Source organism: Zalophus californianus, chromosome 7, assembly GCF_009762305.2.
Source record: "Zalophus californianus isolate mZalCal1 chromosome 7, mZalCal1.pri.v2, whole genome shotgun sequence".
Taxonomy (NCBI): domain Eukaryota; kingdom Metazoa; phylum Chordata; class Mammalia; order Carnivora; family Otariidae; genus Zalophus; species Zalophus californianus.
In genome coordinates, this window is record NC_045601.1 from 21,618,113 (window position 1) to 21,638,231 (window position 20,119).

The 20,119-nt window shown below is 38.8% G+C and overlaps 1 protein-coding gene across 11 annotated transcripts in view; it reads right to left on the bottom strand.

The window, feature by feature from the left end:
* Positions 1-20,119, bottom strand: part of UTRN (utrophin) — a 500,526-nt gene that overhangs the window by 388,474 nt on the left and 91,933 nt on the right. For 9 of the 11 annotated variants that reach the window (XM_027601862.2, XM_027601863.2, XM_027601869.2 and 6 more), the window contains one exon: positions 9,949-10,010. The exons of the other annotated variants lie outside the window; for them this stretch is intronic. In XM_027601862.2, coding sequence (XP_027457663.2) covers positions 9,949-10,010 — 62 coding nt within the window. The remainder of the gene's footprint in view (positions 1-9,948; positions 10,011-20,119) is intronic. 11 annotated transcript variants of the gene reach the window in all.

Sequence of the window (20,119 nt, forward strand, 5' to 3'; positions counted from 1 at the left end):
CTGTGCCCCTTTCTCCAACAATCTCCCACCCCACGCCAGTGACGGTGTTTATCAGTATATATTCCCATTGAGACTCCTCGCAAGGATTACACCTGCAGGATGGTCAAAGGGGGAAATACAGCCTGTGAATCTCCTCAGTGGACAAAGTAAAGGAAAGTACCTGGGCTCATACAAATCCAAAACTGTCGTTCAAAGCTTACACAGGGAACACACACCCACACTCACCACACACATGGCCAGTCACTACAAAAGTACGTATTCCTGACAAATACAACTTAGGAATGTCCCATATACAGATAGAAAAGACCAGACTATGCCAAAGGGCAAGTTCCACTTACCACCCAAGAGAGTAACACACCTGTACATATGGTGATTCAGTGCTCTGTGCCCTACAAGCAGAGGTCAGAAAATTTCTGTTGGAAAGATCCAGAGAGTATCTACTTTAGGCACTGCTGGCCAGGTGGTCTCTACCCAAAGTACTCAATCCTACTGTAATATGAAAGCAGCCCAGACAATACAGAAACAAATGAGCCAATCGTAATGATGACTATGTTCCAATAAAACGTTATTTGTGGACTCTGAAATTTGAATCTCATATAATATCCATGTGTCATGAAATATTCTTCCGGTTTTTTTTTTTTTTTTTTTTTGCAACCACCTAAAAATGTCAAAACCATTCCTGGCTTGCAGGCCATACAAAAACAGGCAGTGGAAACATGAAATGTTCTTAGAGTAATAGCAACCACTCAGAAATGTTCTAAGAGATTTATAGAGATTTAGATGTATTAGTTATTTCCTGATAATAATAATTTTTTAAAGTAGGGAAACGAGACAGGGGTGATACGACAAGTGAGAGGCAGAACCAGGATCTAATACTATAGAATCTGGTTCTAAATCAGTGTTCTCAAAGTCTGTGCTAAGTTTCCACTCAAATTACAAGGGGACAGGACTGTGACATATAAGCAAGGAAATACTTAATGGGAGGGGGCAGAATAGAGGGAGTTCTATTTAATGATTTCCCAAAGAAAGCAACAAAATATATATCACATTGAAATGAACTCAAAATGAAGACGATTTTTTCCCGAGCACACAGCTGTAACACATTATCTGTGCTTTCATATCACAGGCTCTCAACATGGGGTCCACCCTGGGAAACTGTTTGGAAATGTCAGAAGTCATCACTGAATACAATTAAAAACTGATTCATCCTGACAGTCAACCTCTTATTTAGATGTTTAATTCTTTGCAAAGACATATTTGCAGAGCCTTCTCTGACAGAGAAAATACAGTTTAATAATTCAATCAGACAAATATATGGTGAATACCCCCTTTGTGCTTGGCCCTGCAGAAATGCCAACATCAGGCTACCCTCCTCATTCACAAGAGAGGGTTCTCATGGTTTTCCAATAAACACAAAATAATACAAATGACCAGTCTTGAACTTGGAACGTAGATAAGCCGTGGGTCACATTTAACCTTAAAAAACTCAAAAGGCAACATGATATGAGTCCAGACGACAGTTGCTGCAGGTGACCAGCTCTGGCGACCCCCTCCTCCAACCCTTCCCCCCGCCCCGTACTTCTGTGCACTCTCCTGACACCAGCTTTAACCCCACAATTGTGACAAGAGGGACCAGTATAAAACGAGCAGCTGGGACACGGAAGCTTCTGGATTTAAAAGTGTCAGAAGATACAAGCAAACTGTCATCACAATGCATGAGGAGATGCCAGGGTCTACAGGAGGGCAGCAGCTGCAAAGACTGGTGGGGACATGTGACAGTACAACCGCATGAAGCCAACATGATGGGCTCCGTCACCCCCGGAGAAATCAGCCCAAAGGCTGCGGGCGACAGTACTCATTTCCCGCCCACTGACAGCCATGTAGGAATCCCAGGTCACTGGGGCAGGACTACTGGTTTTGCAAAAGAACCTGGAAATTTGAATTTATCTGTGTAATCTCCAGATATTTGTAGTTTCCTGAAAACATCGTGCAGATAAACAAATTGCGTCCACAGGCATAGCAGATCATCAGGCAACTGATTAGCAATCTCTGCACAGGGCATAACTGCAGGTGAAATTTACGTTTAGTCAACAGTGAGTCCTCTGAGGAACTGATAAATTCTGTGGAAAGGACACATACACACAGATACCACACCATCTAACGACTAAAGAACATGATTCAATACAGAACACCAGCAGTCATTACTGGCTCAGACAAAACACAAAGAAGTCGGTCATTTCAGATCCTTTTTTTCCCCACTCACTCCCCACCTCCCATTTCTACCTCCAAACACATTCCAAAGGTAACCACCTCTCCTTGTCATCATGGCTCCCACTCCAGTTCATCATGCCTCCAGGGCCAGGCTAATTGATCCCTTTGCTTCTGCCTAAGAGCCAGAATAACTCTAATTATAGGCAAAGGACTCCCATTATAGGCAAAGACAATCCAAACTCCAAGTAAAAGATCCTCTGTGATCAGGTCCCCACCCTGCCTCTCATCTGACACTGTCTTATTCTCCTTCTTTGATACTCCCAAATCACAGTTATTTCCATCATAGAGGCCAAGTTTTTCAGCAACAGTAGTAGTGGTAATAGAAAAAAAAAAATCTGCAGAAGATTGAATAAGAAAGTAAAATTTAGGAAGTCTAGTTTGGAGTTCTTAAAAGAGCCGAGTGCTAATTCTTTATAGCAACAACCAACCAACCAGAGAAAAATTAGGACTTGGATTTTCCATTTGGAAGACTGATCAGTGCCTTCTTTCTGGAGTTGCTAGGCTGACACGGACCCCCTGCAGCTGACAAATGCAGGCCTTGCCTTCAAGGCCCTCGAACCTAGATGTAAACAAAACCAACACAGCATGCTGAGCACATTACGAGGAACTCATGAGCTAGCATCGTTCTGCCAAATTTGTACCAAGTAACAGATACAGTACACAGGCAGACTCTGTCCTATGATTTACCTAATCTCATTATAAATAATCAAGTTACAACTGGGTATAATTTTTAATTTTTAAATGCTTTCACCACTAACATATCTGATAAGGTATCTTACAAACAAATAACATATGAGCCCTTTGACACTGTTCAGCTATTCTGTTATTTATGCTCTATTTTCAAAACGGGATTTGAGGCAGCCAATGCAATTCAGTTACTATCTCCACTGTTTACTGTGTGTGTGCGTGCACACATGTAGACCGCATAAACACATATACTATATAGCATATATACCATAACGTATTTGCATTCTTCTCAGATTCATCTGAGATTAATCTGATGTCCCCAGATTCTGATAACATATTGTAAGCTTTAGCATCTCTCTCTTTTTTTTTTTATTGTTTTCCGTTTTTGATCGTTTTTGGCAAGGGGTTGGTTACTTTAAAACTCCAAAAAGAAATAAGCAATATAACTTAATATTTCTTTTAACATTTTTAAAGCCAGAATCTTTCATTTATGAATATCCAATCTCAGAATCCTTTTGGCTCTTGTAATTCTTCTTAGATTTTCTTAGATTTTCTTAGAAGTCAACAAGTGTATCAGTGAGCACCATGAACAATGCCATTTTGGTTAATTATGTTTATATATAAATATATGTTTTAAGTTTTTTATAACAAAAATGTTATGCTTTTTCTCTTGGTAGTAGAAGAAAAGTAGTAGAAGCAGAATATTTTCTTTGGATTTCTTCTTTTTGTGAGTGTATTACTGCGTACAATAAATAATAGGTTAAAACAAAGAATAGTATCTCTAGTCAAGATTAAGCAAGCTGATAAAATGAGGTTCATCACAACTATAAACTTACAGCTTCACCAATGGAATGAAGACCTATGACGGCCAATATCAACTTTATGATTCCACCCCACAGGGAAAGCATGAAAGCAACATTGCTTTTGACTGAGAAGAGTGACAGCAAAATGAGTGCAACAAAATGCCTAAGGAGGTCCTTAAACACCTTGCAAGGAAAGCCAGCAAGATTGCTACAAAGAATCAGTGAGCACAGGGCTCTTGGGCCCATCTTCTACCAAGCTTCCTACACATCTTTTCCCACTCTCATTTTTGTGACCATCAACTTCCAACATGAGAAGAGGACAAAACAATGGGACACTAAAAGCAATGTCCCACTGCCTCCAAAAGGAACCCATTTGAATAGCTCTCCACATTGAAATCTACTTTTAAAAAAAATGCTTCACAGATTTTCCTTTTATGCTCCATCAATTTAAACTTCAAGTTTGGAATTTAGTGACTTATATGAAAACTTGGCTCATCTTTGTCTTCAAAAAGGAAAAGGCAGAAATCTGCACAAACTAAAGTTCAGCATTTTGAAGTCTGCACATTCTCTGTCTAACCTTTATTTGTTAAACCTCTTTTGAGAATCACCTCACCAAACTGATAAAAGAGCTTCTGCAATTTGTATGTCTCAGCTCTGCCAGATGAGCAGCTCTGAAAATCAGCCAAACAAAATGCAGGCTGGGAGTCAGAAGAAAGTTCCCAACAGTGGAGCAATGAGGCCATCACTGCCTCCCTCGGGAGACCAGCCTACTAACAAACCAGAGGCTCTGAAGGATGAGAGGAACAAAACACTCAAGCTTTACCCACCAGACAATGGAATAAAGTAGGTTTAATGAGCCAATGCTTTTTTTTTTTTTTTCATTTCTGTTTTAAAATATATGTGTAGCACAGACCGGGGTACCACAAGTTAGGGTTACCTGAGAGGGTCCTAATTTAGCGTTCCTAAGTAATTATAATCTCCTATAATCTTTCATAATAATGCCTCAATATTTCTTAGCAATATAAGGCAAGTAATTACGATCAAGTGTGTTTTATAGCTAAAGGAATAAAAACCAAGTGACCTGGAAAAAATTGGCTAATAATTTGCCTAAGGTCATAAATAAATGAGCAGCACATCCAGGAATAAGTGTTAAATTTCCTAACTCTTAGCTCCTTTAGAGAATCATTTTCTTCTGAGCTCTTCGTAACTTTTTAAAATCCAACAACCATAAGCTGTTCTACACTGGATGACTTCTCAGGATTCCCAAACTCTAAAGCATATCTCTGTAACATATTAACATGGATTTGCAGCAAGAAGAATATGTATTTATAGTGAATGCTGCCTTAGCTATCATATTTCTTTATAAAGTGAAAAATCAAAAAGATGGTTTTAGATCCATACTATTCAATATTCTCAAGCTCTTTACCAAATCCCTTATCAAGGAATGAATTGAGCCGATTTTAACTTTTAAAACTCACTTTTCATCACCCAAATTTAGTAGCAGGATTCTATTTGAAGAATCCTATGCAGCAAGCATGTGAATCTTAGGTATTAAACCCAAATGGTGATTTAACAATCTTTCCAGTGCAACTTCAAAAAACAGGTAATTAGGGAAACTGCACAGCTGGAATTGTTTGTCGATTTTTGTGAGTAAATGCAGCAAAATGTATTCATATCCATGAAACAACACCATTTATGCCACTTTGCACTCAATTCTATACTCCCTCCTACCTCTTTCCAATATAACCACTACCAACTGGTTTACGGATATAAAGTATCGGGCATTTAAATATGTTTCTGTCACTGTCATTGACTAATCTATCAAGCCTATCAAGGCTCACTGGGGGCCTCCTAAATGCCAGAAGTGGTGCCAGTGACCAAAATAAACAATCCTTGCACCATGGAGCATCCACTGATTAGGAGAGGAGAGACAAATATTTTCAGATGCAACTATTTAAAGTACAATTCTGATCAGTGCATCAGTGGATAAAGCTTTACGAGTAGAGAGCATATCTGCCCTCGTCTAGGAGCTCAGAAAATGTATCCTTGAAATGACATTTCAGCTCAGGAAAGAAATAGGAGAACGGGTTGGCCAGGAAAAGATGTAGAAGGGTAGAAGCCATGAGACGGCTCATCGTAATAGCTAGAGCATCAAGAGGGAAGGAGAGTAAAGTAAAATGTAATCAGAAGTAGACTGGAGAGGGCAACAATTGAGGGCCTTAAAAGCCAAGTAAAACAGTGGGCAGCCATTGAAAGATTTAACTGAAGAGAAAAGGGTATTGAGACTGTAAGACCACTCCCGCTATTCTGTAGAAAGCAGAAGGAAGGAACTGGATAGGCAAAGCATGGCATGGCAGAACCAGTTGGTAGATTATTACAGTGGTCCACATGTTCAGGGATAATTTTCCCAAAAACAGTAAAATCATGACTCATACACATGTAATATCAACACGTGTCAAAGACTTTAACTCATTAATTGACAAGAGAACCAGTAAGGTGTTATGACCAGTTCAAAGGAGAATTCAAAAGACCACATGTTTATATACAATAAAGGAAAGCAGAAACAAATTTACAATAGATGCAAAAATAGGTCTATCCAAGGGATAATAATCAACTGCATTCCACCTACTTTGCATTTTTATGGATAAGAATCATTTGCATTATTATCTGTTTTCTACAACTCTCAGAGTTGTAGAGTAGCTCACAGGTAAAGGAAGGCCAGTAATGCAGATGTCTGAGCTGACAGGACTCTCACTAATCTTTCTGCCTGTCTTAAAGTCTTTCACATTTTTCCTAACTCAGATGATAGTGACTTGGCAAAAGGAGGTGTCAGAAAAGAGGGGGAAAAGTAGACATTTTGAATATATATAGGTAGTGGAATCAATAAGATTTGGTGTTTGATTACAATGGGCGGGGGAGGGGGCGCTTGGGTGGCTCAGTTGGTTAAGCAACTGCCTTCAGCTCAGGTCATGATCCTGGAGTTCCGGAATCAAGTCCCACATCCGGCTCCCTGCTAGGCAGGGAGTCTGCTTCTCCCTCTGACCCTCCTCCCTCTCATGCTCTCTCTCTCTAATAAATAAAAAATAAAATTAAATTAAAAATAAAAAAAGAAAACACCGTTAAAAAAACAAACAACAACAAAAAAAAAAAACAATGGGCTGGGGAGGGGACCACAAAGAAAATGTCCAGGGATGGAATTCAAAATAAATTTCTAAACGGTGGAAGATACCATCCATCAGTTATCTATTTGCATTTTTCAGGACAAGGGCCCAACTGCCCTAGGGAGGGACCCACACTGCAGGGAAGCAGCAGACTCAATCAATAATTCTATTTTAAACTCTACCACAATATACCAAAAGACATGGATAAAAAAATAAATGAAATCAAATTCATTCTTTTCACCAGGATTTTTTTTTTCTTGTGCTAGCCTCTGGATTACCTAGTGACACCAAGCCCAAAAACTACCTTTTCCCAGCAGAGTGGAATTAAGCTGTATGGGAGTCTATGGAAATCTCCCAGCGTAGAAATGTTATTCTCTTTCCTGACCAGCAGTGTGGAAGCAATCTGATTTATGGATTTCAGACAGCCAGAGGAATGAAAAAATGTGGATGAAGCAATGTCACTGCCATGAACTCTCCATCTCTTTATATCCAAATATTCATAATTTCTTTGATAAGTCTGTTCTAGAACCATCAAAATTTTCCCTCTACTTTGATTTCTGACTCAAAGTCATCTGAAAGGAAATGTTTCCAGGGTCAGCTCTACGTCTGATACTTTTTCTCCAAACAAAATAAGCTTTTAGTTCCATGTCAGTTTACATAACTGGAACTGTTAAAATATTAAAAATGTTAAAAATGATAATATTACCTGGTCTTTTCACTGTCTTCGTAATAATTTACAAAATAATTTACATGGGGCAAATAATTTACATGGGACTTAAAACCCTCACTGAATATTACAGAATAATATATACATTATAAAATGTACAAATTTAAATATCAAGTTCATTAAGTAAACTATCCCGGTAGTACTGGACTTTGTGTTATAGGAGGTCTTTTTAAAGATGTTAACCATCAGCGATAAACACTGAGCTATTTATTTATTTACTTATTTGAGAGAGAGAAAGAATGAGAGTGAGGGGAGAGGGCAGAGGAAAAGGGAGAGAATCCCAAGCAGACTCCCCGCTGAGCGTGAAGCCCAACATGGGGCTCCATTTCACAACCCTGGGATCATGCCCTGAGCGGAAACCAAGAGTCAGACACTTAACTGACTGAGCCACCCAGTGCCCCGATACTGAGCTATTTCTTTAGAGAATTCAGGTACATGACCCAAACGATCCAGGAGACACTAAGGACCATCCAATGGAGAAGTTAAGGGACAGTAGCTGCAGTGAGGATGTTTTTAAAGCTCAGCAAAGGGTGCCAGCCTTGCATCCATCAGTAACAGCTCTGGACCTGGAGATGAAGCACACCTACTGGGTGACGGTGACGCTCCAGCTCAACCATCTGTCATATACCATCAAGCTACTATCTCACCTGAGCCAAATTCATGGCAACACTGATAAAGTTTACAATTTCATTTTCAATTATTCTTTCTCAGTTATCACCTCTATTCGCCTACTCTCCACCTTTCCATGCCCTATTGCACTAGTTTTCTCCATTCTCGTAAATAGGGGTAAAAGTCATTCACCCAGTTTCAAATGTCCCCCAAACGTAGGGCTACAAGACTATGATGCTTTCAAATGATCTTTAAAATCAGTTCTAAGGTAATTCTTCCCTAATGACTACATTGAGCTGCTAAAAAGTAGGTCTGCTTTACTTGCTCTACCTAGAAATGACCGTATCATCCTCCATAACAACCAGATGGATAATCTTACACATCTGAGCACTCATAAAACCACTGGAATAAAACATCTCCTATCAAACTCTCTCAGTTGCTGTAACAATGCTGCCCAGAGTATGGTCACAGGCAGACGAATATTTCAAAAGTTTCGAATCATGTCAAATCCAAAGCACCCAGATGTTACCTGTGCCGCTAAAATAAAACAAATTAAAATTTCCCCCAAAATACCTATGTCTGCTCTGGAATAAATCCTACACATAAAACCACCAATTATGCAAGCACTTTTATATTCTTGACCCTGTCAAAGTTCGTTTTCACATTCCTTACATTCTCAGAGGCAAGATAAAACATCCCTCAACAAAAACGTGCAAAACCTAAGAAAACACTGCAATCAAATTATCATCTGTAAACACTGAGATGTGAAGCAATTTTTAAACTGCTGCTACACAAAGTAATCCTAAAACATTCTCACGTTGCCTCAAAGAAAATACCAATGTTTATTTTCTTGACCCTTGCAACCTTCTCAAATAGAAAATTCTGGAAAAAAAAAAAAACCTCTTAATTAAAGTAGCTTTCATACTATTTAAAAGACTATGATGATGTTTCTCCAAGAAACTTTTATTTCTCCTCTTTCTGGTGTGGAGTCCTGCAAATTTCCCTCCCACTTCAAACTTAAAGGACCAAATTCCAATGTCAATAACCAATGGATAATTACATAAGAACAAGTTTGAAAATAGCACTGCCAATTCCTTTGTTGGTTTGCCCTGCCCCTAAAAGGAATATCGCTCAAAACACTGATTATGTTCCAAGTGGTTATAAATGCTGAGAAAGAGTATATTCTTGGGGAAAGAAGTGAGAAAGTGCTCAAAAAAAGAACCACAGTGCAGACATCCACATCCACAGGCAGGAAAATCCTTAAACGTTTCTGCATGGGGTAGAAAGGCTGCCTGAATAACAATCTGATTTTAACCAGGCAAAGGGAAATCATCATCTGTCTAGCTAAGTGAGCACAAAATTTGCCCAGTGATATATTCCTTTCCTAAATGTACCCAGGATTCACAGAGTCAAAAGCAGCAAACTATTGCCCTATATCTGGAGAATGCCAGGTAAAAATAAAAAGCTGTTTATACCATGAAGGTGTTCACATCATGAACTCTTTGTATCAGGATTTCCGTTTAAATGTATTTGAGAAGAGAATTTTTTAAAAAGTATAAATGTATCTGCATACTCAGAAGATTTCTATTAGGTCACATGTCATGGGAAATTTCATTGCACTTCCAAACAAACTCCGTCAATCAGAAAGAGGCATTTGAATGACCATAAACTGTTTGAAAGTCTCCATTACCTTTGAAAATCGAGCGTTAATCCATTTGGTAAAGGTTTTCTTCTGCACGTCATTGTGTTCATCTGTGGGAGGGAAAAGGAAGAAGGGAAATGTATGAAACTCTGTACCTTTGGGAAGGGTTCTATATATAATTATCCCCATCATGGAGAGTTTAAAATAGTAGTCCTCCTAGTAGTTCCTGAGACACAAAGATCCACAGCTAAGAACAGGAAGGCTGAGGGAGTCTGCTTGCACAGGAAGCTGGGGCACCTTCCCTAGGGAGCTGGCCCTCCCGTCCTGAGCCTCAGCATATTGCTGCCAACCATTCAATCCTGTGTGTAGGACAGAATCAGCACCTCACTCACACTATTACACATAATACTTTCTGTTGCATTTTGTTTAAGTAAAATTTCAGCATGATAAAGACGTTATCATGTCCAAAACAAAAATCGAAGTTATCCACAAAAACACTAAGAAACTCATGATCTTCCTCCTTTTCTGTACAAGTCCTTCACCCTCCAGAACAAAAACTAGCATAAGGTTATTCCACAACCTGTTTTCTTGTAGTAAAACCGATAGGACAGGGTTTTAATGATCTTGATCTATAAATACAGTATTTTACAATCAGAGTCGTTTTTTTAAAAAAAAAAATGATCAACTTTGGTTTTGATTACAAATTCATGTTCCAAGCCCAAGCCAATAAAAATTGACTTTAAAAACTACAGCATCTTGAACGTCTTGAAGATGGGCAGAATGATTTAGTTAAGCACAGGGAAACCATGTGATATATCAAAAAGAACAAAGGGCTTTAGAACAAAATAGACCGCACCCCAATCCACTTAGTGTGTGACCTCGGGTAAATCATTACAATGCCTCCTCACCTCGGGTTCTCACCTGTAAAAGAGAGATAAATAACACCCAGCTTGCAAGGGCATTTTGAGGATTAGTGACTATGAGCAGAAACCACTTGGCAAAGAGCTGGCTTTGAGCTCTTTGTTACTGTTATTGCTACAATTATTACTACAGTATACATGTAAACATGAAAGATAAATACCCATTGTACCCTCTCTGTTATTTCTAATGATACCCTTTTCAACTGTTCCCCAGTTCTCTATTACAACCAACAAGAGTCACTGTTGGCTTAACACCTACAGAACAGCACATTAACAATCTCTAACTGGTTCCCAAAGCTGCCTCAGGAGGATTTGGAACTGTGCAGAAAGCTGCGGTTCTGTCTGTGTGTATGAATACGCTGCCTGCCCAGAACCATCCACACTGCCAGGCTGCCTCCCACATCATAACAGCAAAATAATAACAGAGAGGCCCCAGTGTGCTCTGCTCTCCGTGCATTAGTTTCAAAGGGCTGCCTTCAACATAGATCTCATGCATCTCTAACAGCAGAATCAGTTCACCCACCACTTCACCAAGTTTGTGATATCTTTGGTCCTTACTCCCTTCTGGTAGGAGAGTTTGTGATTAAAAGGTCATTCCTGAAATAAATAGACAGCTGAAGCTCCAGAAAGGAGTGCACTTTTACACATCCATAAAGGTAATTGGAGACTGACTCAGAGACACAAAGGGGGCAAGTGGATGAAAAACAAAACTGCTGTCTAAGAACCTTCTTGATGTTAATTGCACTGAGAGGGAGGTAGCCTGCCTTCCAGGAAGGACAATGCAGTCAGCATCAGACCTGATTTCAGGCTTTCTACCATCGATCAATGCCACATATAAGCCATTTATTAACCAAGAGGACTTTCTTACACACTCTGAATGTCCCCACCTTGCAATCACGCCCAAGAGGGACAGAGCTGAGATGATACACAGAATAGAAGTCAGCCACATACATCAACCTGCAGAGAGCACTATACCAGCCCCACCAAAATAAATATAATATTAAATATCAGTGTTCAGAGCGCTTAGAAAAGCTAATTATTTGTCCCATTAACCTTAGAAAGGATTTACTTTTGTACATTTTACCATACATATTATTCCATATTGCTATGAACAAAAATACATATAAAGGTTATAAATATTAAACTTTCCTAATTTCATAACATTCATACAATTTGAAGATTTTATCACCATGAAAATGGGGAATATTCTTAGGGATTAATATTAATAAATTTTGGTTTTGCCTTATCCTCTTTTCTGAGCATTTAACCTTATTTTCAAAAACATGTTAAAATATTTAATACTCCATAGGTTCCTCTCCAGATATACACTAGGCAAAGAAATGAGTATGTGCACCTTACCAAATGATAACTAAGGTTTTTCAACTTATCACACAAAGAAGGAAATCAAATTCTAAAAATAGATTCCTGCCACACAGAGATGTTTATAAAAATTAGTAAGTGAATGTTTCTGTAATAGTCTTTGATCTTTGGGTCAAATCAAAGTTTGAATGAGTCTAAGTAAACAATATGAAATAAAGTATGAGGTTGCAGAGATAAACTGTCCAGCATCCAAACTTTTCAAAAATACTCCCAAATTTATAAACACTCCTCTGTATTCATTTTCCTGATACAGTTAAAAAAGGTGAGGGGAGTTCTGGAGGGGAGGGGGTGGGGGGATGGGTCAGCCTGGTGATGGGTATCAAAGAGGGCACGTATTGAATGGAGCACTGGGTGTCATAGGCAAACAATGAATCATGGAACACTACATCAAAAACTAATGATGTAATATATGGTGATTAACATAATAAAATAAAATTTTAAAAAAGGGGGGAAGAGTTCATATTTCAATGAGGCATTAGTTCACATTTCCCTTTTCTATCACACACACACACACACACACACACACACACACACACACACACACACCCTCTTATTTCTACCAGAGAGGAATTCAGTAAAAGAACTGGAATTAGCCTGTAGCTTTTCAATTATGAGATTAAAATGTAACAAATTTGGAACGCTTACTAGTAGAAAACTGCCCTCTGCACCACAATTAAGGTAATAACACTGGCCCAGGTCCTGTTTCTGGGAGGTGAAAATATGCTGGCAAAGCGATAAGCAAGGCGACTAAAAAATGTCCAGTCGGAATTCAAATCAATCATTTTGCCCTTCCTAGAAATTTATACAGAACTTCAAAAGTCTCAAAGTCATTCAGCTCTCCATTATCAAGCCAATCTGTCATTTAATTTCTCCAAAATAAAAATGTGTAGACAACACCATCTTACATATAACTGGATTATTTTATATAAATAAGTTAGTATAATTTACACTCTAAATGTATTCATTCCAGTTTCCAAACAAGCATTTTCTTTATATTTGGATTTTAGAAAAACCCTTTAGTTTCTGAAAGCCTTTTGGGGCTTAGCAAATCTTATCCATTAATGACCTTTCTCCATTAGGGGGACAAACACGGGACTGAATTAGGAGAAGAAAAATGTGTTAAATCCCTTAAGGCTGATTTTCCAAATTCTTCCTCTAAATATTTTGCTCCTCTTAAAATGCTTTTGACATGCTCACACAGATCCAAGGGCCTTTGCTGCTGTCTCGCCTGGAATTTTATTTCTGTGATGGGTGAGAGAAGTGAAGCAAGAAACATCAACAAAACTGCCTGATAAATCTTCCAGGAAACTGGCTTGCAATTTTTTTCACTTCACCAGCTCAAATGCATATCAAAAATTCTTTCAGCAGAATGTAGCAACAAATCCCAATTTAAATCCTAAACTGGAAATGTGGCAGAGAAATCAGACTTGTTTCCCTTATGGAAACACCCAAGTCCTAGGAACACGCATGCCGCCATTAAAACCGGACTACTATGAGAGAGAAAGCGCTATCCGCCCATACATCTTTCAAAGCAATTGAAGAGTATCCAATTGGCTGGCAATAACCTGAGTTCCATAGAATGCAGTTATTCAGAAAAGAAGTTCCTACACTTTAAACCAAAAGAGAAATGTCTTGTTGGATGATTTAAAACTTGGACTGGCTTTATTAAAGCCTCTCATGAAATGCAACTCACCCTAGAAAGCCAGTTCCTCATTAGCAAAAGAGATTATTTCAGAAGGAATGAAAGCATTTCAGACCATACTCCCACTTCTTCTTTTTCTGGCTACCGTATTTAATCAAGCCCAAAGAAACCTACCACCAAGGCTTAGTGAGATCATTCTCCTCTCTTGATGTCTGCTACCCACTTGCTTGGCCTCTGAACACCAGCAATTCATTTACTGAAACAACATGAATTAAAATGGCACATGGAAATATGTAAATATTTATGTAATAATCTGCCAAATGTTGCAAATATGTAGTCAAAGATACAGAGACAAGAGGAGACAGACGGCTCTCAATGAGAGTGTGTAAACTCCGAATTTGTTTCAAAATCTGACATCCTCAGAGGGCCTGAAAAAAAAAACTTTAAAATGTGTTTTTGTCAAAATTGTCAAAACTACCTAAGTATATGTGGAGTTTAGATAACTAACACTTCAAATGTTAGCTTCATATGTTTATTGCATCTAAGTTATTAAAGCCAAAAACTGCATTTGAAACAGACTTTCAGACCTCACTCTATAAAAAGCAAACAACAATTCGATGGTCTCTTTAGGAGATGTGAAGGTGGGTGAAGTGACAAGAGGAAAACAACTTTACTTTCCAAAGAAGAAGCCTGAGATCCAGAGACAAAAGCTGAGTGAATTGCTCAGTGTCACCCACTGCGCAAGGGACAAGAGTAACAAACAGAACCAGGTCCCACTGACTCCTGAACCTGCGTTCAATGTATGCCAAGCACAAGGTCAGAGTTTCGTGGGGAAAAAAGGCACTTAAAATATATCTTGCAGGACAGACGGAGTCTGGTTCGTGTGAAGAACGGCATTCTAGACAGAGTAAGAGAAAACAGAATAATACCCTCTTCATTTCAGGCTCAAACTCAATATCTACAAAAAACAGCATATTTAATTAAAACATAATTGCGTATCTATGAGAAAACAGAGGGTTTTAACATACAATAAGGTTCAAAGAATAACTCTAAAATACTCCAAACTTCAGGACTTTCAATCTTGAAAAATGTCTACACCCATAAAAAGATGAGTACAGAGTTAGAAATACATGCTCAAAAATGTTTTTTAAGAAAATATGGATTCTTGGGGGCGCCTGGGTGGCTCAGTCGTTAAGCGTCTGCCTTCGGCTCAGGTCATGATCCCAGGGTCCTGGGATCGAGCCCCGCATCGGGCTCTTTGCTCAGCGGGGAGCCTGTTTCTCCCTCTCTCTCTGCCTGCCGCTCTGCCTACTTGTGCTCGCTCTCTGTCAAATAAATAAATAAAATCTTTAAAAAAAAAAAAAAAAAGAAAGAAAAGAAAATATGGATTCTTTGAAAAGCAACTTCTTTACATAAACACAAGTTCTTCTAGCATGATCCATTCACTCCCCTCCCAAATTAATGGCAATTCTGCAGCCCTTGGATTCCAAAAAATCTACAGCCCCACCTGCACTGTATTTAGGATTTCTGTCATTTTTACCATTGGAGAAAAATGTTTGTTTCAGCAGAGAACCAACCTAACCCACCCAAACTACCCACCTTAGTCTCACAGAATCAGTGTGTCTAAGAGCAGGAAAGTGCCTAAAATTAGAGATCAAACCCCATTCTGAAACTAGACACGTCGGGAGCTTACCCCAGAAGATGAAGTTAGGTGGTGCCAGAAATTAAATAAGAATGCCCATCTCTTTATCTAGTACTCTTTCCCTGCTTGCAAAGCTTTTTATCATCTTGATTCAGATACAATTCACATACCATAAAATTCATCCATGTAAAGTCTACAATTCAATGTTTTTTTGGTATATTACATTACTAATTTTTTTAATTATGGTGAAATACAGAGAACATAAAGTTTGCCACTTTAACCATATTAAAGTGTGCAATCCAGTGGTATTAATTACATTTACAAGGTTGTGCGACCATCACCACCATGTCCAAAACTTTTCTCATCTGCCCAAATAGAAATTTTATAATCATTAAGCAATAATTCTCCCATTCACAGGGGCACCTGGCTGGCTCAGTCAGTAGAGCAGGTGACTCTTGATCTCGGGGTTGTGTGTTCAAGCCCCACCACTGGGAGTGGAGCCAACTTAAAAAACTATAAATAAAGTGTGATAATTCTCCCATTCCCCCCTCCTCTCAGGCACTAGTAACCCCTAATCTACTTTCTATCTATATTTATTTGCCTCTTCTAGATATTTCATGTAAGTGGAAGCATACAATAGCTTCCTTTTGCATCTGGCTTATTTCACTTAACATCATGTTTTCTAGGATTATCCATGTTGTAGCATGTGTCAGAATTTCCTTTTTATGGCTGAATGTTTCATTGTATGTATATGCCACTTTTTTTTTTAAAGATTTTATTTATTTATTTATTTTACAGAGAGACAGAGAGCAAGAGCGAGTGGGGGGAGGAGAGAGGGAGAGGGACAGGCAGACTCCACGCTGAGCACAGAGCCTGACACAGGGCTCGATCTCACGACCCTGAGATCATGGAGATCATGACCTGAGCCAAAAACAAGAGCTGGACACTAAACCAACTGAGCCACCCAGACACACCTATATGCCACATTTTATTCCTCCATTCGTCTGTTGATAGACACTTGGATCATTTCTACCTCTTGGCTATTGTGAATACAGCCACAAAGAAAACTGGCATGCGAGTACCTGTTCAAGTCCCTGCTTTCAGTTCCCTTGGATATTTACCTAGCAGTGGAATGGCTGGGTCACGTGGTCATCCTACGTTTAGATTTTGAGAAACTGCCTTCCATGGAAACTGTTTTCCATAGTGACTGCACCATCTTACACCCCATCAGCAATGCACACAGATTTCAATCTCCATATCCTCACAAACATTTATTTTCCTTTTTTAATTATAGCCATCCTAGTAGGTGTTCAGTGGTATGTCATGGTTCGAATTTGCATTTCTCTAATGACTAATGATGTTGACCATAAGACTGCATTTTGAAAATGCAAAAACCACCAAAATCTGAGATATCCTGAAGACTTTCTACACTTGATCTTAGCCAAAAGGAAACTAGCCCAAGTGCAACAGCATGCTACTCCAAAGTCACTGGGGTTCAGAGATAGCTCTTTTGCATTTAATCTACAAAATATTGCAAAACAATCTATTCCCTGAAGAATTATTTCCAAAATTAGATATAACCAATAATTCCTGACCATCTTCTAATTTTAGAGTTTATTCACCTCTTATCTATTCTCTAGCTGATGAATTCAAGTTTTTTAAATACAGGAGGGAACGTTTTCCAACTTTAACTTTCTAGAGCTGCTAAAGATTGTAAGATTTGTAGGCATCCAGAATTGTTTGAAAGCTTTTCTCTGGAAATATCTTTTGGAAAAACTCTTCATATCTTAGATATAAACTGTATTATATATGTTGCAAATGCAAAAGAACAAGCACTCAATTTATGGGGCAGAAACTGTAAACTTTACATACAAACACTTCACTTTGGATTTCTGTCCCAGGAGTGAAGGAGTTTTATTAAAATCACTTGAAAGGAGTCTGGGTGGCTCAGTTGGTTAAGCGTCTGCCTTCGGCACAGGTCATGTCAGGGTCCCGGGATTGAGTCTCGTATCGGGCTCCCTGCTCAGCAAAGAGTCTGCTTCTCCCTCTCCCTCCATCCCTCACCCTGCTCGTGCTCTCTCCCTCCCTCTCTCTCTCAAATAAATAAATAAAAAATCCTTAAAAAAAAAAATCACTTGAAATGTCACAGTACAAGGAGAGGTTATTTAGGAAGAACTGAATGAGTCATAATGATGATGAGTCACTGTGATGGAAAGTCAATAGAAAACTAATTTTTTTAGTGATTTTAGTGATAAAAAAGCTAGACTCTAAAAAGAAAATATCTGCGAAATTCTCTCACTTTATTCCTATTAAAGATCTATTATGTTCCACAAACTGTCTACAGAAATCTTCATAAACATACATCTCCAGATGTATAAAAATTCATGCAAATGAGTTTTTATGAGAATGGGGAAAATTGTTTTTGAATGGAAAAAACATTCCAGTGATCTGACTTCAAACTTTCTCATGACAAGTTCTACTTTCTAAAATAGGAGAAAAAACATGTCCTTCCAAGACTGCTAAATATTCACATAGTAATTTTCTAATTTTAATTATTTAATTATTTTCCCCATTTTATGAGGAATCTATCTGGATTCCTTTTAGATTCCAAATAAGTCCATGTAATAAAACAAAAATGTCCAATAAATAGTATTTGTAAGACAAAAAATCTTGGAAAAAATATCCAAAGAAAAAGAAAACATTACTTTCAGTATCCAAATATTTCCTCTCACTCCTATGTAGGAATGCTTTTATTTTCCATAGAACTGATGGAGAAAAACTTTAACTGTAGACCACATGTCTTCTATAATTACAACTTTGGGTCATCACAGTCAGATAAAAATATATACTGAGAAGCAGCGAGCAATTAATAATGAGTGAATGAGCATCACTAGATGCCAGTGATAACATTCTGAAGCCAACAACTCCACTGAATTAAAAGGTGTGGCAGTACTGTTTGGCTTCCCTCCTTGGAACTATTTCCATTTAATTCTGTGTGTGTCAGGACCCATGTAAGCACCCTGAGACAGATGAAGACCCAGACCACAATTCATGCAAGCTTAAGTGCTGCCTTTCAATTCAGACACTCAGGAGAGTCTCCGGGTAGCCCCAAAGAGCAATGTGACCCCAAGGAATTCGAGAATCAAAGAAAAACTATCTTCAGCTCCTCAAGATTCGACTTGCAAAAGTCTATACAACCTTAGAGGCCAGAATGAACATCCCAAAATGTCTAGAGCTACCAGCCTCCTTGACTACGACCCATCATTCGAAGAATCCTTAGGGCTGAGACTCTTCCCCGCCTTCTCTCCTCTTAATTTTTATTACTCGCCGCCTTCTTCCACCCATCTTGCTTTTTTTAAACATCCAAACTTCCCTCCATCCTGCCTCTCTGAATATTCTTTTCCAAAACCCCTCCCTGGACCTGTCTTGGCTTAGGTCACCATTTTGGAATTCTCGGCCATACAGATCACCAGGCTGCACGGGTGTGTTAACCCTCAAGCAATCCCAACACCCTTTGAGTCTCTGTACCATTTCTTTTCTGGAGTGTCTTTCTGCACCTTTTCATTCTCCACTTAAAACTTCCTGTATGATGTCTATAATATACATTTTCCTTTTTTTAAAGATTTTATTTATTTATTTGAGAGAAAAAGAGAGAAAGCGAGCACAAGCAGGGAGAGCAACAGGCAGAGGGAGAAGCAGGCTCCCCACTGAGCAAGGAACCCAATGCGGGCCTCAATCCCAGGACCCTAGGATCATGACCTGAGCCAAAGGCAGATGCTTAAACGACTGAGCCACCCAGGCGCCCCTATAATATACATTTTCAACACAGAAATGTGATGCTATGTTTGTGTTAAAGTCAGAGGCTTCAAAACATTTGTGTTCATGAACCTCTAAAGGATTCCCATGCACATTTTTAAGTTGACAATATCTATGGTAAATCTAAATAGTTAAAAAGATATAATTTCCAGCACATTGTTAAGGAGCCACAAATTTAGCTCATTCAATTATTAGAAAATGTCTCTACTACCTAATTGGCAAAACTAGTCCTCATTGTCAAACTAATCAGCTAATCAGACTTATTTTCTGATGCGGGAAGTCTGACTTTAGTTTTCTATTTATAAACCGCATTCATATGTGTCTCCAGGGTAACCAGGCCACAACTCCCATCAGAATTCTCATTCTGAGAGGGATGGATGGATGGATGGATGGATGGATGCATGACAGGCACAAAGCCTGGCCCCTGGATGCAGTAAAGCACTAACCATTTTAATAATTTTTAAGGGAATGTTCTTTACTTTGCATTCTAATATTGCTCCCTTGTTTGCAATAATGCAGTAGTGAAGCACAGAAAGATCTGGAGAGGGTGAGTGGTGTGTCTTTCTTTTGTAAAGTGGAGGAGGGGAATCCCGAGAGGAAAGATGAGAAAGGAGAGGCAGGTTGCTTCACCACTGCACAGGCTGACCACAGGGGAACACACAGACTCCAGGACACAAACCACGTCCCAAGCTTGTGTTATCCCAACCTAGGATAACAACTCCAGACAAGGTAAGTTGTAATTTAATTAGAAAGGCTAAACCCTAGAGGTGGCCTCTACCAGGGTATGTTATCCTTGTCACCATTAACACCAGAGACTTT